General features: G+C 43.1%; 1 protein-coding gene across 2 annotated transcripts in view; it reads right to left on the minus strand.

The window, feature by feature from the left end:
* Window positions 1-278: 278 nt before the first annotated feature.
* The window catches only part of RBP3 (retinol binding protein 3), a 57,457-nt gene continuing 36,146 nt past the window's right edge, over window positions 279-21,589 (minus strand). The window contains exons 3-4 of one of the 2 annotated variants that reach the window (XM_073588558.1): window positions 8,049-8,191; window positions 279-1,314 (exon numbers count right to left, since the gene is read on the minus strand). In XM_073588558.1, the coding sequence (XP_073444659.1) occupies window positions 998-1,314; window positions 8,049-8,191 (460 nt within the window). In that variant the 3' untranslated portion in view covers window positions 279-997. Of the gene's footprint in view, window positions 1,315-2,864; window positions 3,096-8,048; window positions 8,192-21,589 lie in introns of those variants that run through there. The other variant, XR_012234654.1, reaches the window with a different exon arrangement.

The raw sequence follows: 21,589 nt of genomic DNA on the forward strand, positions 1-21,589 counted from the left end.
ATACTGGGCACAGCTGTGACTACATGTTATATAGTCGTGTTAATCTCCTCTCACTTCTTGTAGCCTACAAGTGTACAAAGATATTATATAGTCACCATGTGACTAGTGGGCCTGTGTAACTTCAAATGCCAGGGCTGAATTTTAGTCCCAGTCCGGCCCTGGATACAACTCCTTATGCCCACAGACAGGGTTGCCAAGTTGATTTTTTTTTTTTTCTGAACAGTCAAGAATTTTTAAGGAAATATTGTAAAACCAAAACCAAATTGTAAAATTTTAAGTTAAAAAACCTGATATAAAAATCTGAATAAGTTTCATCAAGCTTCAAAAAAATTACTTTTTTTAACAGAGAGGGGAAAAATGGGTTCTATTTTTCGGACTGTCCTGTAGTTTCTGGCTGGTTGCACACCGGACACAGCCACTTGAGGAAGGTTAGAACCTAATTGATTACTATTACTTTTTGATTTCAAAGTAAAAACATGTACAATACAAAATAAAATTGTGGTACTGTGTTAGCCAGAAGTAAAGTAAAGTAAAAACAGAATGCAGTGTGCGCCCTCTAGTGACAGCAACAGAATTTTAATGTTTTACTCAGCAGGCGATATTGAGAAAAAGACAGCTCTCATCAATAGGAGGTATTTGTTAGATATATCTCAGAGTGTAAAAAGGTGGGCATTCACTTTATAGTCACAAAAACTACAATGGGCAAGTGATTATTACACAGGACAGATTAATACATACAGAAATTACTTTTATAACAGCTAATGTATACATTGTTACATTCAGAACACATAGAACTATTGGGTTTCTGCATATAGTACTAGAGTGTGTAGCGCAAATGATCCTACTTTGTACATACAACATGCCACACATGCTACATTCATGTATGGAAAGTATATAAAAATTAGAGTATATTTGATATTATTCTTTTCGGTTCTAATGCACATAAAAATATTCTTCCTAAACCCACACATAAAATAGTCATCTGTCACCTACTGCCTTATAACTGAGAGGCCAGGATCTGCTTTGCTTGCTGCAGAGCTGTTTCAGAGGGCACCTCCAAGTCAGGTAAGACCCCCTTTCCTTCCCAAGAATCTTTGGGCTCACTCATAGCTGATCGCAATGAAGGTATGGTAAGGTACAGGTGGGTATCATCCACATGGTAGGTCTGCGGAGGGTGGCAGCCTCCGCTTGTTTTTTCCCCAATGATAGATGCCCTTCCCAGTCTTTTCATTATGTAGACAAACTCCTCCGCTGCCCCCTCTGTTACAGAGCTGGTCAGAATGATGAGGGGTTTCGCAGAACCGTATGGAACACCTGCACAAATAACAAAACAGAAAATTAAATCTTTCCAAGACTTAGAGATTAGGTCATCTGTACAAAGCCCAGCACATGCTTGCCATTTTTCTTGCTTATAATACTGTCATACTACTGTATAGTGCCAAGATAAAACAGCCATAAACTGCCCACAAAATGCCACCACAAATTATGCAAGGATTTGTCACAATTTGATTATTTAGCATTTATTTGTTGTGTCTCCCCCTAGCATCCCTCTTATTTTGTCCTTTCTCTCCTTTTGCACTGTGGGTTGCAGAGTGTTGGTCTGTTGTGACTAGTGATATGGGACATATTCAAGAAGAAAGAAGAGGAGAAACTTGGCACTGTGAGGCTATGTAAGTCTCTGTTATCAGTCCTCTTTTTCCTGGGGACTGACCTTCCAACCTTATTAACATTTTGCTACAGACTAGGTTTACTGAACCCACATAATAAACTGACAATGAACTCATCAAGAAAAAGTTGATGGATGGATAGACATGTTAATGATATGGAAACAACATTTTTAAAATATCTCGATAATATTAAGTATCAAATTATTTGGTTCTAGAACCAAGGGAATGCAATGCTGAGCTCTTGGTGTACCTCGAATGAAGACTAGCACTATTTAAAAATCTTGATCCTACCTGCCCATATAATTGCAGGCTTTTACCCTTGGAGAGGCATCATGTCAGGTTTAGGGTCCCAGAAAAGGGGTACACCTTGTCACTGGCTGTTGGGCTCACACTAATTGGCCAATTTGTGCACTCTAAGTATCTTAGTTTTTTTGACATGTTTTCTACAGCAGTAATGCAGTTCACCAGCAGAACGGGGGATATTATTATAGCAAGGGCCAAGGATGGGGTGAATTATACCAAGAAAGGGCCCAGGATGTGGAACAATACCAGAAGGGTTCCAGAATGGGAAAAATTATACAAAGAAGGAACTCAGGATGTAGGACATTATACCAGAAAGGGGCCCAAGATAGGGATCATCATATCAAGAAGGCGCTCAGGATGGGGGACATTATATAAGGATGGGGCCCAGGATGAATGACATTATTACTGGAAGAGCCCCAGGATAAGGGAAATTATTGCAGAATGGGGCCAGGATGGTGGAGATTATTCCAGGAAGAGGCCCAGGATTGGGAACATTATTACAGAATGGGGCCACAATGGCTGATATTATTACAGGAATGGACCCAGGATGGAGGACATTATTACAGGAAATAGCTCAGGATGGGAGTGTTATGAGTGGCGGAAGGCACTAAAAAAAATAAATAATTAAAGTGCCTTCGCCGCTCGGGGTCCACCGTGCGGCAGATGGCAAAACCGCTGCTAAGGGAGGCAGTGCACTACAGCGGTAGTGTGCACAGGGTTCTAAATCACCCAAGTGCAAAAGAGGCAGTCTCTGTTATGGGACACAGAGCTGCACAGGAAAATAATAAAGAAAAGGTAACGCTGAGCCTGTTAAACGCACAGGGGCACAGCGGCACACGTACGGTAGCCGAACACAGGAGTAGTTAAAGTGGCACTACAACCAAACGGACTTACCGTAAATGAGCATGTGCACGGCGTCGCAACTGCGAACGCCACAGAAGTCTGCAACCGCAATAACGCAAGCGCGATGCAGGACGCTTTGCTGCTGAGATGGCTTGAAGCTTGAGCGTGCTGGCGCTAGTGCTGCTACTGGCTGACCCAATCACTCACACACTCGTAATAACCGAGGGAAGGGGTTTCATAATAAGTCATCCACCAGACCAAGCATCCATCAACAAACATACAGCAGCAAGTATCAGAAAATACTAGCGCATGGTATAACGGCCATGCGCACTTTTTATAGTGACCGGGACCTTCCGGAAATCTCCAGAGACCTCAGCTGAACCAATGGAATCAGGAGCAGGACCTGAGCACCTGACTCCTGAACTCCAATGGGAGCTCATTCCAGGAGCATGCTCACAAGATGGCAGAAAGGACTTAGCCTCTGGAGATGAATGTGAGGATCTGGATCTCTGCATTAGTATGGCAGGACACAGATTCCTAACATTCCTAACAGGGAGACATCATTACATGGAAGTCAAACATGTAGGTCTTTATATGATATAAAAGGCTATAACTACAAGGGCCTATATATTTGAACAGCTAGCATGTGAGAGTCTACGTCCAAATTTTTGTTTGGGGGCCCCCGGACTCTAGTTACGCCACTGATGTTCAGTATATGGTGGAAATATTTGGTTATGGTCTGGTGGTATTATTTGTCTCTAATATAGCCAGATTTATGCTAATAGAGTCTTTGTACAGGTGTAACATGATGCAGGGCAGTATCCATGGGCGAGGTATTCGTCTTCCATGCCACGGCACTCTACATGAACATGGGGGTCCTGGTTGGGTATGTGGGCTTTAAGGGGGCACTACATCTTTGCAGGCCTCATGATGCCATTGACTTCAACTGGCAAGGACTAGATGTTGTAGAGTTCAGTGAGGGAGACTACCACTCAAAAATTAACTGTATTTTATGGAACATCACCGTAGGGAGGGGTATGTACAGTGGATGGTGGGTACAAAACCTCATGGATGTTTCTCTTAACACAACGGAATATCTTCATACACATTCTCTCATTCGATTCTGCTTCAGTTATTTTCTCTGCCTTCACCACAACCCAGCAAAGTGCTATGGGAATTTCTCTTGTCTCCAATAATGGCTCTAGAGTCCAGTCCTGTACTTCAATCCGCTCCAGTCTCTGTAGCGCGTCTACTCTACAGTTCCATCACCAAGCATAGCATGGCGCGCGATGAAGTGATGTCATGGCGCCTGCTTTGTCAGATGCAGAGGAGGAATGATGGGAGAGGGAGTGTCACCTGATGTGCTCTCCTCTATCATTGTTATCTTCATAAGTCAATAGTACACAAGAAAGTAAGCAACATAATAATAAATCTTATCAGAGAAATCTGCTTCTTTCTCTGCCAGGACTGTTCTTTAACCCCTTAACGACCGCTGATACGCCTTTTAACGGTGGCAGTTAACGGTACTTATTCCTCAGTGATGATTTTTAAAGACACTGTGAAATAAGGGTATAGCGCCCCCCAGTGTTGGAAAATATCCGGGGTCAGTTTTTACTGTCTCCAGTGTTGTGATCATAAAAAAAGTCAGATTTCTCATTCATTTCTCTCTCCTCTGATATGGTCTAGCATACCAGAGGAAAGAGAAATGGGGTCCACCGAGCCGCCATGTACCTCCAGCATAATAATAATCTTTATTTTTTTCCTGGACCCTCCGGTTCCATCCTTCGGCCTTCCATGTCATCTTCTTGTAAGAAAATCGCAGGCGCATGTGCAGTGCGCCCGCCGAGATCTGCCAGCCGAGACCTGGCAACAGTGGGAGATTTTTCCTATTGTTTCATTTTAATCACTGTGTGCTAGACACTATCACAGTGATCAAAATAAAAAATAATAGTAAATGAAACCCCCTTTATCACCCCCTTAGTTAGGTAAAAATAATAAAATAAAATAAAAATATTTTTTTCCATTTTTTCCATTAGGGTTAGGATTGGGGTTAGGGTTGGGGCTAGAGTTAGGGTTGGGACTAGGGTTAGGGATAGAGCTATGGTTAGGGTGGAGCTAGCAATAACACAAGACTGACTGGCATATCCAAACTAGTGTGAATAGGTGCATACCAGGAGCAGCTACTTCAATATACAATATACAAAAAAAAGGGTTGCACTCTATTGTGCTAAAGCATGTCAATGTGAAATATCAAATATGAATAGCAATATGGCTTTTTTGAATATTAGAAAAAAAATTAATGAGATGCTTTGCACAAAATTTGGCCAATTAATGTCTGCCCTTTTCACACTAGTTTGGATATGTCAGTCAGTCTTTTGTTATTTCTATGTTAGCTATCTGACAGAGCACTCCACCTTTCACCTTGTGGTGATTTTAATTACAGCAGGTCCCTACCAACCCATAAATGCAGGCTTTACTGAGAGAGGTGTCCACATTCACCCAGGAATTCAGACATCAGCCAAAAGCCCCCGTTACACACTGCGATATCACTAGCAATATCGCTTTAAAGTCACCGATTTTGTGACGTTTCAGCGATATTGCTAGCGATATCGCAGTGTTTGATACTTACCTCCGACCGGCTCCCCCGCTGGTTATCGCTGATCGCGCGAGAAGCTCCTGGACCATTCCTCGTCGGTCACTTCCTGCTGGGCTTCCTGTGGCGCCGATGAGCGACGCGTGGAGCCGGGCGGGAGGACGCAGGATCGCCGCGTCTGACAGGTAAATAGCGATCCCCGTCCCCAGCGATGTCGCTAGTGAGATCTACCTGTGTGGCAGCTCACTAGCGACCACCTAGCGATGCACCAGCGATCCTGACCGCGTCATATCCCTGGTCGGGACGATGGTTGATGGGCAGACATTAATTGGCCACATTTTGTGCAAACCATCTCATTCACTCTTTCCTAATATTCAAAAGCCATATTGTTATTCATATTTCATATTTCACATTGACATGTTTTAGCCCAATAGAGTGCAACCCTTTTTTTGCATATTGTATATGGAGGTAGCTGCTCCTGGTAATCACCTATTCACACTAGTTTGGAAAGGCCAGTCTTTTGTTATTTCTATGTTAGCTTATTGACCGAGAACTCTGTCCTTCACCATATGGTGATTTTAATTACAGCAGGTTCCTACCGACCCATAAATGCAGGCTTTACTGAGAGAGTAAATTCAGACATCAGCCTAAGGCTGGAGTCACACAGTCGTATTTCTCCTGCGATATTCGCATCGCACTGCACGTACTGTCCGGTACCTTTCCTGACCTGAGCATGACAGCGTGATGGATTACTATGTAGCTGTCAAGCTCAGGTCAGGAGGGCCTACAGCCAGTGCAAGTTTTATGATGCAATTCTTGCACGAGAAATATGGCCGTCTGATTCTGCCCTGTTGTTCACACAGGTCAGGGACCCATCAGATTTGAGACCACCTTGATGATGGTTGATGGGCAGACATTATTAGGCCAAATTTTGTGCAAAGCGTCTCATTCATTTTTCCCTAATATTCAAAAGCCATATTGCTATTCATATTTCATATTGACATGCTTTAGCACAATACAGTGCAACCCTTTTTGTATATGTGTATAGGGTTGGGCTAGGGTTAGGGCTAGGGTTGGGTCTAGGGTTCGGGTTGGGGTTAGGGTTGCGTTGGAGTGACAGTTGTGGTGTTGTGGTTACATGGTGTTAGGGTTGTGGTTAGGGTTATGGTTGAGGTTAGGGTTGGTATTATGGCTAGGGTTGGGATTAGAGTTAGGGGAGTGTTGTGGCTAGGATTATGGTTGTGGTTAGGGTTGGGATTAGGGTTGGGGCGTTGTTGGGTTTAGGATTGGGGTTAGCGCTGTGTTAGGGTTAGGATTGGGGTTAGGGCTGTGTTAGGGTTGGAGTTAGAATTGGGGGGGGTTTCGACTGTTTAGGCACATCAAGGGGCTCCAAACGCAACATGATGCCTACCATTGATTCCAGCCAATTTTGCATTCAAAAAGTCAAACAGTGTTCCCTCCCTTTTGAGCCCTGCCATGTGCCCAAACAGTGGCTTTTCCCAACATATGGTGTACTCAGGAGAAATTGCACAACAAATTTTGTGGTCCATTTTCTCCTGTTACCCTTGTGAAAATAAAAAAGTTGGGGTCTGAAGTAAATTTTTTGTGAAAAAAGTAAAATGTTCACTTTTTCCTTCCATATTGCTTTAATTCTCGTGAAGCACCTGAAGGGTTACTAAACTTCTTGAATGTGGATTTGATCACCTTGAGGGGTGCAGTTTTTAGAATGGTGTCACTTTTGGGTACTTTCTATCTTATTTACCCCAAACTCACTCCAAATGTGAGGTGGTCCCTAAAAAAAATGGTTTTGTAAATATTGTTGAAAAAATGAGAAATCGCTGGTCAGCTTTTAACCCTTATAACTTCCTTACAAAAAAAAATATGTTTCCAAAATTGTGCTGATGTAAAGTTGACATGTGGGAAATGTTTTAAGGGCACAAAAATTAAAAGTTTGAAAATTGCTACATTTTTGCCGAATTTCCGTTTTTTTCAGAAATAAACCCATATCATATCAAAGAAATTTTACCACTAACATGAAGTACAATATGTCACGAAAAAACATTCTCAGAATCAGTGGAATCCGTTGAAGCGTTCCAGAGCTATAACCTCATAAATTGACAGTGGTCAGAATTGTAAATATTGCCATGGTCATTAAAGTCAAAAATGGCTCGGTCAGACGGTCACTAAGGGGTTAATTCTCAAAATTATCAATTCACAGGTACAATATGTGAAGGCAGATTTTTACGCTACTGAGAAAGGAGATGAGTGCTGCTACTGATCAGGTAAAGGGAAGAGTGTGAAGGACGAGGAGGAAATGGAGCTCCTCCCTCTTCTATCTATATAGAATCTCATCAGTAGCAGCCGCCATCTCCTATCTACGTAATGGGAAAGTCTGTCTTCACTGAATACAGATTTTACCTTAGAATTGAGAATTTTTAGAATGAATGAACAGTCCTGGCAGAGAGAGAAGCAGATTTTTAGTATAAGTTAAGTTATATTACAACATTTCTTCTTTTCAAGCTACTATTGGCTTATGAAATAAAAATTAAAACTATGGTTACCCTTTAAAATGCTGTTATGGGAAGGTGGGCACCAACAAGAGGTATTATGCAGTGTACAATGTTGCTTTAGTCCCTTCTTACCTGCAATTTTAGACAGTGTCCACAAATCAGAAATGACATTTGCAGTTCGACTGTAGACTTTATCTAACAGAACAGGGGTTGTCTCATCAAAGAAATAGGAGCAAAGTGCAGGGATGGAGTTGGTGGGACCTCCAATGTTGAATCTGAGCGAAAAAGAAACGTTAACTCTGTTAATGATTATTTTACAAAATACTGTACATGACATTTTTATTGTTCATACCATAAGACAGTGACTTAAAAAGACTAGATTAATGTATTTATTTTAGAATCATATAATGTTAGAGTTGGAAGATACCTCAAGGGTCATCGTGTCTAACCCCCTGCTCAATGCAGGAATCACTAAACCATCGCAGACAGATGTCTGTCCAGCCTCTGTTTGAAGACTTAAATTGAAGGAGAACTCACCACCTCTCATGCAAGCCTATTCCACTCATTGATCACCCTAACTATCAAAAAGATTTTTCTAATATCTAACTCTATCTTCTCCCTTTCAATTGCATTCCATTGCTTCTCTGTGTCCATGTGCAAATGAAAATATTGATGATCCCTGTACACTGTGAGATCCCTTCAGATATTTGTAGACAGCGATTAAGTCTCCTCTTAGCCTTCTTTTTTTGCAAGCTAAACATTCCCAGATCCTTTAACAGTTCCTCGTAGGATATACTTTGCAGTCCGTTTACCATCCTGGTAGCTCTTCTCTGAACTTGCTTCAGTTTTTCAATGTTTTATTTTTTAATGTGGTGCCCAGAACAGGACACAGTATTCCAGATGAGGCCTGACCAAGGAGAAGTAGAAGGGGATAATTACTTAATGTGATCTAGACTCTATGCTTCTCTTAATACATACTAGTACTGTGTTTGACTTTTTTGCTGCTGCATCACACTGTTGACTCATGTGCAGTCTGTGATCTATTAGTATATCCAAGTCTGTTTCACAAGTGCTGTTGCTTAGCCCTATGCCTCTCATTCTGTATATGTAATTTTCATTTTTCTTGCCCAAATGTAGAATGTTGCATTTCTCTCTGTTAAATACTATTCTATTAGTCGCTGTCCATTGTTAAAGCTTATCTAGATCCTTTAGAATACTTTCTGCCTTCTCTAGTGTTAGCTATCCGTCCTAGTTGACCTTCCGTTCCCTTATCTAGATCACTTATAAAAATGTTGAGCAACACTGCAGCCAATACAGAGCCTTGTGGTACCCCATTTGAAACTCTCTTCCAATTGGATGTGCAGCCATTTATTACCACTCTTTGAGTACGATCACTGAGCCAGTTATGAATCCACCTAACTGTCAATCCAATGCTTGGTCATTTTTTCAATAGGGATAAAATGAGATACTTTATCAGATGCTTTGCTGAAGTTGAGATATACTATATATATCACTACTATATCTATCATATACTCATCTTACCCCAGCAAGTCCAGCAGCAGACAGCGGTAGGTCCCGGGCAGACGAATGCATTGATGTCACGCCAGGACTCACATCGCTCCGCTCTGGACCTGCGATTATTTAGTCCACAGGACTAAAGCGGCCTACAGTCTATAAAACGGAAAGCGGTAGTCAGGAGCGTACATAGAAATCAAGGGGCCCTATAGTAGAAGTACTAATTAGATGACCCCCAAAAAAGAAATAAATGTATATTTAACGGGTTCACAGAAGACTATATCTCACAATTTTGCAGCCTTTACAAAGTAATTTTCCTCCTAGTGAAGTCCCTGTCATTGCACTCATAAAGTATGATGTCAACAAACATGCCCAGCAAATATTGTAAGATAGAAATTCCTCCACAGTACCCTCCACACACACAGTATTTTGACCCTGCTGTACCTCACCCCTCATCTTGACCCAGAAAAGTATGGTGACCTCAACACAGTATGATCTCTCAACAGCACTCCAGTATAATGGGCCTACATACAGTATAATGGCCCCACACCTCTCAACACTGTATAATTGCAATGAAGTGAAAATCCAGCTCAACGATGAAGTGAAAACACAATTCTTTATTCATATGAAAAAAATACTCCAAAAAGACATTGTTAACCCATCACCAGTAATATACAGTACCTATAGTGGGCCTCAATAGTAATTACAATAGAGACGACTCCTTTAACAGTATAATAAAACACAGGAGAAACATTGGAGTCCAAAGCTATTTAACCCCTTAAGCCCCAAGGGTGGTTTGCACGTTCATGACCGGGCCAATTTTTACAATTCTGACCACTGTCCCTTTATGAGGTTATAACTCTGAAACGCTTCTATGGATCCTGGTGATTCTGACATTGTTTTCTCGTAACATATTGTACTTCATGTTAGTGTAAAATTTAATTCATATAACTTGCGTTTATTTGTGAAAAAAATGGAAATTTGGTGAAAATTTTGAAAATTTCACAATTTTCCAAATTTGAATTTTTATGCCCTTAAATCACAGAGATATGGCACACAAAAAACTTAATAAATAACTTTTCCCACATGTTTACTTTACATCAGCACAATTTTGGAACCAAATTTTTTTTTGTTAGGAAGTTATAAGGGTTAAAAATTGACCAGCGATTTCTCATTTTTGCAACACCATTTTATTTTTACGGACCACATCACATTTGAAGCCACTTTGAGGGGTCTATATGATAGAAAATACCCAAAAGTGACACCATTCTAAAAACTGCACCCCTTAAGGTGCTCAAAACCACATTCAAGAAGTTTATTAACCCTTTAGGTGCGTCACAGGAATTTTTTGAATATTTAAAAAAAATGAACATCTAACTTTTTTTCACAAAAAAAATACTTCAGGTTCAATTTTTTTTATTTTACCAAGGGTAACAGGAGAAATTGGACTGCAAAAGTTATTGTGCAATTTGTCCTGAGTACGCTGATACCTGATATGTGGGGGGAACCACTGTTTCGGCGCATGGCAGACCTCAGAAGGGAAGGAGCGCCGTTTGAATTTTTCAATGCAAAATAGGCTGGAATTCAGATCGGATGCCATGTTGCGTTTGGAGAGCCCCTGATGTGCCTAAACAGTGGAAACCCCCCACAAGTGACCCCATTTTGGAAACTAGACCCCCCAAGGAACTTATCTAGATATGTGGTGAGAAATTTGAACCCACAAGGGCTTCACAGAAGTTTATAACGTACAGCGGTACAATTAAAAAATCATATTTTTTCCACAAAAATGATCTTTTCACCCCCAATTTTTATTTTTCCAAGGGTAGCAAGACCCTAAAAGTTATTGTGCAATTTGTCCAGAGAATGCTGATACCCCACATGTGGGGGTAAACCACTATTTGGGTGCATGGCAGAGCTCGGAAGGGAAGCAGCGCCATTTGACGTTTTTGGCTGGAATTGAGATCGGACACCATGTCGCGTTTGGAAATCCCCTGATGTACCAAAACAGTAGAAACCCCCCCACAAATGACACCATTTTGGAAACTAGACCCCCCAAGGAACTTATCTAGATGTGTGGTGAGCACTTTGAACCCCCCAGTGCTTCACAGAAGTTTATAACGCCCGGGCGTGAAAATAAAAAAATCGTATTTTTTCCACAAACATGATCTTTTAGTCACCAATTTTTTTTATTTTCCCAAGGGTACAAGGAGAAATTGGACCCCAAAAGTTGTTTGCTCAATTTGTCCTGAGTACGCTGATACCCCATATGTGGGAGAAAACTACTGTATGGGCACACGTCGGGGCTCGGAAGGGAAGTAGTGACGTTTTGGAATGCAGACTTTGATGGATTGGTCTGTGGGTGTCATGTGCGTTTGGAGAGCCCCTAATGTACCTAAACAGTGGAAACCCCCCACAAGTGACCCCATTTTGGAAACTAGACCCCCTAAGGAACTTATCTAGATGTGTGGTGAGCACTCTGAACCCCCCAGTGCTTCACAGAAGTTTATAACGACCGGGCGTGAAAATAAAAGTATCGTATTTTTTCAACAAACATCATCTTTTCGTCCCCATTTTTTTTTATTTTTCCAAGGGTAACAGGAGAAATTGGACCCCAAAAGTTGTTGTCCAATTTGTCCTGAGTACACTGACACCCCATATGTGGGAGAAAACTGCTGTATGGGCACACGTCGGGGCTCGGAAGGGAAGTAGTGACGTTTTGGAATGCAGACTTTGATGGATTGGTCTGTGGGTGTCATGTGCGTTTGGAGAGCCCCTAATGTACCTAAACAGTGGAAACCCCCCACAAATGACCCCATTTTGGAAACTAGACCCCCTAAGGAACTTATCTAGATGTGTGGTGAGCACTTTGAACCCCCAAGGGCTTCACAGAAGTTTATAATGCCCTGGCACGAAAATAAAAAAATCGTATTTTTTCCACAAACATGATCAATTAGTCTCCAATTATTTTATTTTCCCAAGGGTAACAGGAGAAATTGGACCGCAAAAGTTGTTGTCCAATTTGTCCTGAGTACGCTGATGCCTCATATCTGGGAGAAAACTACTGTATGGACACACGTCGGGGCTCGGAAGGGAAGTAGTGACATTTTGGAATGCAGACTTTGATGGATTGGTCTGTGGGTGTCATGTGCGTTTGGAGAGCCCCTGATGTACCAAAACTATTGAAACTCCCCACAAGTGACCCCATTTTGGAAACTAGACCCTACGGAACTTATCTAGATGTGTGGTGAGCACTTTGAACCCCCAAGTGCTTCACAGAAGTTTATAACGCCTGGGCGTGAAAATAAAAAAAATCATCTTTTTCCACAAAAATGATATTTTTGCCCCCAATTTTTTATTTTCCTAAGGGTAACAGGAGAGATTGGACCCCAAAAGTTGTTTTGCAATTTGTCCTGAGTAGGCTGATTCCCTATATGTGGGGGTAAAACACTGTTTGGGTGCATGGCAGAGCTTGGAAGGGAAGGAGCACCATTTCACTTTTTCAACGCAGAATTGGCTGGAATTGAGATCAGACGCCATGTTGCATTTGGAGAGCACCTGATGTGCCCAAACAGTGTAAACCCCCAATTCTAACTCCAACCCTAACCCCAACACCCCCCTAACCTTAATCTCAGCCCTAACCCTAGCCCTAACCCTAGCCCTAATCCTTGCTCTAACCCTAACCCTAGCCCTAACCCTAATGAGAAAATGGAAATAAATACATTTTTTTAATTTTATTATTTTTCCCTAATTAAGGGGGTGATAACGGGGGGTTTGATTTACTATTTATGGCGGTTTTTATGTTTGGCAGCTGTCGCACGCTAAAAGACGCTTTTTATTGTAAAAATAGTTTTTGCATCACCACATATTGAGAGCTATAATTTTTCCGTATTTTGACTCACCGAGTCATGTGAGGTCATATTTTTTGCGGGACGAGTTGATGTTTTTATTGGTACCATTTTCGGGCACGTGACATTTTTTGATCGCTTTTTATTCCGATTTTTGGGACGCAGAATGAACTAAAACCAGCGTTTCATGAATTTCTTTTGGGGGGGTGCGTTTACAACATTCCTCGTGCGGTAAAATTGATAAAGCGGTTTTATTCTTCGGGTCAGTATGGTTACAGCGATACCTCATTTAGGTTGTTTTTTTATGCTTTGTCAGTTTTATGCAATGAAAACTATTTTATATAAAAAATTAGTTTTGCATCGCTTTATTCTGTGAGCTATAACTTTTTAATTTTTTCGCGGATGATGCTGTATGGTGGCTCGTTTTTTGCGGGACAAGCTGACATTTTCAGCGGTACCATAGATATTTATATGCGTCTTTTTGATCATGCGTTATTGCACTTTTTGTTCGGTGGTATGATAATAAATAATTTTTTTTGCTTCTTTTTTATTTTTATTTTTTAAGGGGTTCGTTAAAGGGGTTAACTAATGGGACAGTTTTATAGGGCGGGTCGTTACGGACGCAGCAATACCAAATATGTGTACTTTTATTGTTTTGGTTTTTTTTATTTTCAAAAAAAGAATTTATTGGGGAATATTTTTTTTTTTTACTAATTTATTTAGCGATTTTTTAAAAATTATTTTTACACTTTTTTTTTTTTTTTTAAACTTTATTACATTGTCCCATGGGGGACATCACTGTCCTGTGACAGATCGCTGATCTGTCACATCACAGATCACTGTGACAGATCAGAGATCTGTCACAGGCACTGCTGCAGACTTCCCCATCTCTGCAAGCGCAGGCAGTGAGGAAGTCAGCTCCCCAAAGGCCCCCGAAGGTCCCCGTCGCCATCTTGGATCCAGGGGCCTGTAGGGAAAGAGCCCCCCGCAGTAGCGCTGCACATTGCGCTGCCGTGGGGGGCTCAGGGAAGCACGGAGCGAGCCCCCTCCCTGCCGATGCTTCCCTTTAACCCCCCGGTACTCCGCGATCATGTTTGATCGCGGTATGCAAGGGGTTAACGTGTCGGGGGCGGTCCGTGACCGCCCCTGACACATTGTTCCGGGTGTCAGCTGTGATAATCAGCTGACACCCAGCCGCGATCAGCGGCGCTCACCACGTCGGCGCCACTGATCGCTATGACGTACTATCCCGTCCCTGGGAATTAAGTTCCAGGGCACATAGACGGGATAGTACGTCTGATGGCAGTAAGGGGTTAAATGAAGTCAATTTTTTATTATTCCAAAAAAGAAGGCACATGAAACAGAAACACGACAAGTTTAAAATGTATTTAAATGAGGCATCTAATAATAAGGTAACCCTGAACCAATCGAAAAACAGGTCAGCACTGATGTGTAATCAAAAAAATCTCAAATAGACAATCCTACTAGAATGTAAGTAGGTCAGATACTATATTTTGGTTCCAAAACATAAGAGCAAACAAAGATCTTATCAGGTGGAAGGTGCTATAGCATATTGCCACATCTTGGTCTAGTGCCTTTGATCATCTAACCATCCCCTGGTGTGCTGGCCCCAGCTGCCAAATTATACCCAACCAGCTCCCACAATCCCTCTCTCCTGACCCTGTAGTGTGGCCTATATATGTAGTAGTTGCTAAGGGGAAGCACGCAAGTGTGGGGTGCAGCACGCAAGCATCCCATAAGCAAAGCATCACAGAAGCTAAGCATCCAGCAAAACGGCAGTTATACATGGCAGTTAGTCAGGGCAGGAGTCAGGTAACCCACACTTTGCCTTCCCCTTTAACCATGTGCTTTATTTTTATCCTCCTGTGTTCCCTTGCCATCCACATTCATCACCCTATCCCCCCTCCATCACGACTCATACACATCAGCCCCTCTATACTTCCTTCTCCCATGTACAGCTCCCACGCACTCCTCACCTTCCTGAGAAACCTCAGCCCATCTTGCCCAAACACATCGCAGAAAAAAACTACTTGCAATTCCAACAACTATTGGCTCTTTATCTTCCTTCTCCTACTGATTTCAGGGGACATCTCCCCCAACCCTGGTCCACCATCCCCCAACCTCAACCCCTACCCTACCTCATATCGAAACCACAATAATCTGATTAACATTACTTGCACTCCCTCATCTCAATCTTTTAATTGTGCCCTCTGGAATCCACGGTCTGCTTGTAACAAGCTTCCTTTCCTACACAACTACTTTCTGAACAACTCTCTTAATCTGTTGGCCCTCACTGAAACCTGGATTCAGGATTCTGACACTGTCTCTCCTGCTGCCATTTCCTACGGTGGCTTACAATTCTCTCACTCCCCGAGACCCACAAACAGACCTGGTGGTGGAGTTGGCATACTCCTGTCCCCACAATGCACTTTCCATGTCATCCCCCCAGTCCCATCACTCTTATTCCCTTCTTTTGAGGTCCACACCATCAGGCTCTTCCGTCCCCTCTCCCTCAGGGTAGCAGTCATATACCGGCCCCCAGGCTCACCCACCCACTTCCTTGACCACTTTTCAGCCTGGCTGCCACACTTCATGTCCTCAGATCTACCAACCCTCATCCTGGGAGACTTCAACATCCCCATTAACAGCCCTAATTCCACATCTGCATCCCAGCTTCTATCACTAACCACCTCTCTAGGCCTCTCACAGCTTTCAACCTCTGAGACACATAAGGACGGTAACACCCTTGATCTGGTCTTCTGCCGGCTCTGTTCAATCTCCCACCTAAATAACTCACCGCTTCGACTCTCTGACCACATCATTCTCTCCTTCATGCTCACAAATCCTCGCCCACCTCAGCTCATTCCTACCTACCACACAGTCAATAATCTACAAGCTATTAACCCTCAGACACTTTCAGATTCCCTACACTCATCTCTGTCCCCAATCTCCTCTCTTTCCTGTCCTAATCTGGCTGTTCATCACTACAATGACACTCTTAGAAGCACCCTTGACCAAGTAGCTCCCCTCACCCTTAGAACCTCCAAACGCAGAGTAGAACAGCCCTGGCTCACATCGCAAACTCAACTTCTCCAGCGATGCTCCAGGAGTGCTGAACGCCTATGGAGAAAAACCTGCACACCAGAAGACTTCATCCACTTCAAATTTATGTTAAGAACCTATAACGCTGCCCTTCACCTTGCCAAACAGACCTACTTCACCACCCTGATCTCCTCACTAGCCAACAACCCCAAGAAACTTTTTGACACTTTTCACTCCCTCCTCAGGCCAAAAGCACAAGCCCCTATCACAGACATTTGTGCTGATGACCTGGCCTCCCACTTTACAGAAAAAATAGATAATATCCATCAAGAAATCTGCTCCCAACCACCAAGTGCTGTGACTCCCATCCCTTCCTGCATCTCCCCTGGCTCACTCTCCACATTTGATCCCATCACAGAAGAAGAAGTCTCCAGACTCCTCTCTTCTTCTCGTCCGACTACATGCACTACCGACCCCATTCCCTCACATCTCCTCCAGTCTCTCTCTCCAGTCGTCACAACCCACCTAACTACAATCTTTAATCTCTCCCTCTCCTCGGGCATTTTCCCATCCTCCTTCAAACACGCCATCGTTACTCCATTACTAAAGAAACCTGCTCTAGACCCATCCTGCACAAACAACTACAGACCAGTCTCCAATCTCCCCTTCATCTCTAAACTTTTGGAACGCCTAGTTTACTCCCGCCTTACCCGTTACCTCTCCATTCACTCCCTTCTAGACCCTTCACAGTCCGGCTTCCGCCCCCTACATTCGACTGAAACTGCACTCATCAAAGTGACCAATGACCTTCTGACAGCAAAACGTAATGGACCACTCTCTGCTCATTCTTCTTGACCTATCTGCAGCTTTCGATACTGTTGACCACCATCTCCTACTCTCTAGGCTCCAGTCACTAGGCATTAAGGACACTGCTCTCTCCTGGTTCTCTTCCTATCTCTCTGACCGCTCCTTCAGTGTTTTGTTCTCTGGCTCCACGTCATCTCCTCTTCCTCTTGCTGTCGGGGTACCTCAGGGCTCAGTCCTTGGCCCCCTTCTTTTCTCTCTCTACACGGCCCCAATTGGACAGACCATCAGCAGATTTGGCTTTCAGTACCATCTTTATGCTGATGACACACAACTATACACGTCTTCCCCCGACCTTACCCCCGCTGTACTACAGAACGCCAGTGACTGTCTGTCCGCAGTCTCCAATATCATGTCCGCTCTCTATCTGAAACTCAACCTCTCCAAAACTGAACTTCTTCTGCTCCCGCCATCTACTAACCTCCCTAAATCTGACATTTCCCTCTCCGTGGGTGGTACCACAATAACACCCCGGCAGCAGGCGCGCTGTCTGGGTGTTATGTTTGACACCAATCTCTCCTTCACATCCCATATACAATCCCTTGCCCGCTCTTGCCGCTTACACCTAAAGAACATCTCTAGAATCCGCCCTTTTCTCACTATGGAAACAACAAAAACCCTCACTGTTGCACTGATCCACTCTCGCCTGGATTACTGCAACGCTCTATTAATTGGCCTCCCCGTCACTCGACTATCCCCTCTCCAGTCCATACTTAATGCAGCGGCCAGGATCGTCCATCTGGCTAATCGGTACTCGGACGCGTCCGCTCTTCGCCAGTCCTTACATTGGCTGCCCATTCATTATAGGATCCAATTCAAAGTACTTGTTCTCACCCACAAAGCTCTCCACAGTGCGGCACCCCCTTACATCTCTTCTCTCATTTCTGTCTATCGGCCTAGCCGATCGCTGCGCTCTGCAAATGACTTTCGACTAACCTCTGCACTAATCCGTACCTCCCACTCCCGACTCCAAGACTTCTCCCGTGCTGCTCCTATCCTCTGGAATGCTCTACCCCAAGAAATCAGGACTATCCACAATTTGCATAGTTTTAGGCGCTCCCACAAAACACACCTGTTCAGAGCGGCCTATCACATTCACTAATCAAAGTCATTCTCTGTGTAAGTGTGCGTGTGTAGCCCATTCACTATCTCCATCCATCCTTCACTCCCGCAAGATGGCTGGACCTTCATTGTAAACACACCATTGTAAATACACACCTGTACTTTGTATCTCCCTCACCTCATTGTAGATTGTAAGCTCTCACGAGCAGGGTCGTCTTATTTCGTCTTATTTTGCTTTAATTATTGTATTGTTAACGTTGTTACTTATGACTTGTGTTTTGAAACTGTTAAACTGTAAAGCGCTGCGGAATATGTTGGCGCTATATAAATAAAGATTATTATTATTATTATTATTATTAATGCATATATGGATACTGAGTAAAATTCTTTGTGACTGAATTTTACATAAATTATTGTACGTTGCCCAAATGTTTTAACTCAGCAATGTCGTACTGCAGCAATATAAATGATATGCCGCAGAAAGAGGGGGTAAAACCCTCAACAAGGTACATATGCTAAGAATACCTGTATGAGTTCCATCAAGTTAGGAACAGCTGCAGAAGGACATTGTCGTAAATCTGAATGTCTAAAAGGATAGCCAATCCAGGGATATTGGAAACAGAGCGTGTGTGTCCATGTAATGGAGCTTTTCATGCATCCAGAGAGTGGCAAAGTTAATCCTCCATTATTGATAGAATTGGTTATGCGTTGCCCAAAAAAGTGTCTCTTTATGTAGAAACTAGATTATGGCCCGATGCTATAGCATCGGGAGGATGCGATAGCATCACACCTCTTGCCTTGTTAACCCTCAACACACACACTCCTCTCACCTTTCACCATCTCCACTCACTCTTTCACTCCACATACGACCCCTTCTCTCACTCCGTCTCTCATACTCACGCCGTCATCGCCGCTGCTCCACGATCCCCGACATCTTCTTCCGCCGGCGCCATCCTGGATCCAGACGTTGTCCACGCCGGCGACATGTTCTTGCGGCGACGCCATCTTGAGTATCGCGGGATTTCGCCGATCCAAAATAGCGTCGCCGCAAGAACATGTCGCCGGCGTGGAGGACGTCTGGATCCAGGATGGCGCCGGCGGAAGAAGATGTCGGGGATCGTGGAGCAGCGGCGATGACGGCGTGAGTATGAGAGACGGAGTGAGAGATAGGGTCGTATGTGGAGTGAAAGAGTGAGTGGAGATGGTGAAAGGTGAGAGGAGTATGTGTGTTGAGGGTAAACATGGAAAGAGGTGTGCGGTGACGTCACCGGTTACAACTGGACGGAAGTTGTTACAACCGGAAGCTGCTTAGGTCATTTATTATTATAGATAAGTGTGGCTGATATCAGCATGATAAAGTCCCAACGCAATACATGTGCCTAGTGACCTATATGGAACTCATCATGCCAAGAGCAGCCACACAAAAAATACGACCACAAAGAATCGACTCATACAACTCACAATCAAATAGAGGGCAATATGAGTGGTAAAATTAGGAGGTAACTGTGCCTGAGAAATGATAAATATTAGCCAGTGCTAGGTATGCATGAGAAGAAGCTCAAATAATCTGAAATAATGTACCCATCACGGCAAAGTATGACAAATGTGCTGGCCTGGAACCCCATCGCACGTTTCGCGGCTATAGTGCAGCTTCCTCGGGGGGGCGTCAATTCTTTATTCATTCAGATTTTTGCAAAAATAGAGGATAAAATTCAGCATAGTACGGACAAAAAGTTGCGCTATCAACGCGTTTCAGGTGTCACAGCACCCTTAGTCATGAAAACAAGCATTTTTTAACAAAGCACTTTTATACTGAAGTCCAAAAAACACACCAGTAAAAAACAATTAGCATAACTAATTGACACAAATAACTGACAGGTGAAGACAGACATGATTAAAATCAAGAATGTGAATTTCACATAACATAAGGGGCCTTTACACAAAGCGTCACCGATTTTGTGACGCAGCAGCGATATCGCTATGTCTGATACTTACATACGATGCTGAATTTTATCCTCTATTTTTGTAAAAATCTGAGTGAATAAAGAATTGTGTTTTCACTTCATCATTGAGCTGTATTTTCTCTTCATTGGAATTCTATACGCCAAGACACGGCGGTTCCGTGCTCCGAGCGTCATGATGTCCTCCTGATCGGTGACCTGGATTGTTTTATATTCACTGTATAATTGCGCCAACATTACGCTCCACACAGTGTGATGGTCCCAAAAAACCTTCACACTGTATAATTGCTTGTATACAGTATAAAGTCTCCCACATACACCTCCGAATATTATAATAGCCCCCACATTGCCTTCCATATAGTATAACACTTTCCATAATCCTCCATATAGTACACTGCACTCCCTGTAGTCTTCCATATATTATACTGCACTCCCTATAGCCTTCCATATAGTATAGTGCACTCCCCAAAGTCCTCCATATAGTATAATGTACCCCATAGTCCTCCATATAGAATAATGAATCCCATAGTCCTCCATATAGTATAATGCACTCCCCATAATCCTCCATATATTATAATGTACCCCACAGTCCTCCATATAGAATAATGAATCCCACAGTCCTCCATTTAGTATAATGCACTCCCCACAATCCTCCATATAGTATAATGCACCCCATAGACCTCCATATAGTATAATGCACATCCCACAGTCCTCCATACAATATAATACACTCCCCATTGTCTTCCGTACAGTATTATGGCCACCACAATGTTCACGCTGATTTAAAACAAATAATACAATACTTATCTCTTCTCCTCGTTCCCAGGTTACTCCATTCTGAAACGCTGCAAACCTCAGCACAATGGGTACCATGTAGTAACGTCATCGCACCTACTGCGCTGAGACGTCAGACCCCAAGGAAGAATGATGGAGGTTACTAGCTCTTTTATCATTGCTTTCAACTCTATCAGCATTCAGGATGCCAAGACAGTTGAACTTTCGATTATGGACTGGGGCCCCCATGATGGCCGTGTGGCCTGATGCCATCATTGACAGTACAGGGAGATTGTGCTTTGACGCAGAGTTTAACTGTATTGGCATGGTGCACACTTCAATATGGTTAAAAGTAGCGTAGCTATGGGTAGACCCTTCAGAGCATGGAGCCCCGGGTGACTGCACATTCTGCTCCCCCAGCAGCTGAGCTAATGTGTACACAACCTATTTGTACTATTTACAGTGCGTTGCGAAAGTATTCGGCTCCCTGGAAATTTTCAACCTTTTCCCACATATCATGCTTCAAACATAAAGATACCAAATGTAAATTTTTGGTGAAGAATCAACAACAAGTGGAACACAATTATGA

Source organism: Dendrobates tinctorius, unplaced genomic scaffold, assembly GCF_039654945.1.
Source record: "Dendrobates tinctorius isolate UK_male_01 unplaced genomic scaffold, ASM3965494v1 ptg000103l, whole genome shotgun sequence".
In the NCBI taxonomy this organism is placed as follows: Eukaryota; Metazoa; Chordata; class Amphibia; order Anura; family Dendrobatidae; genus Dendrobates; species Dendrobates tinctorius.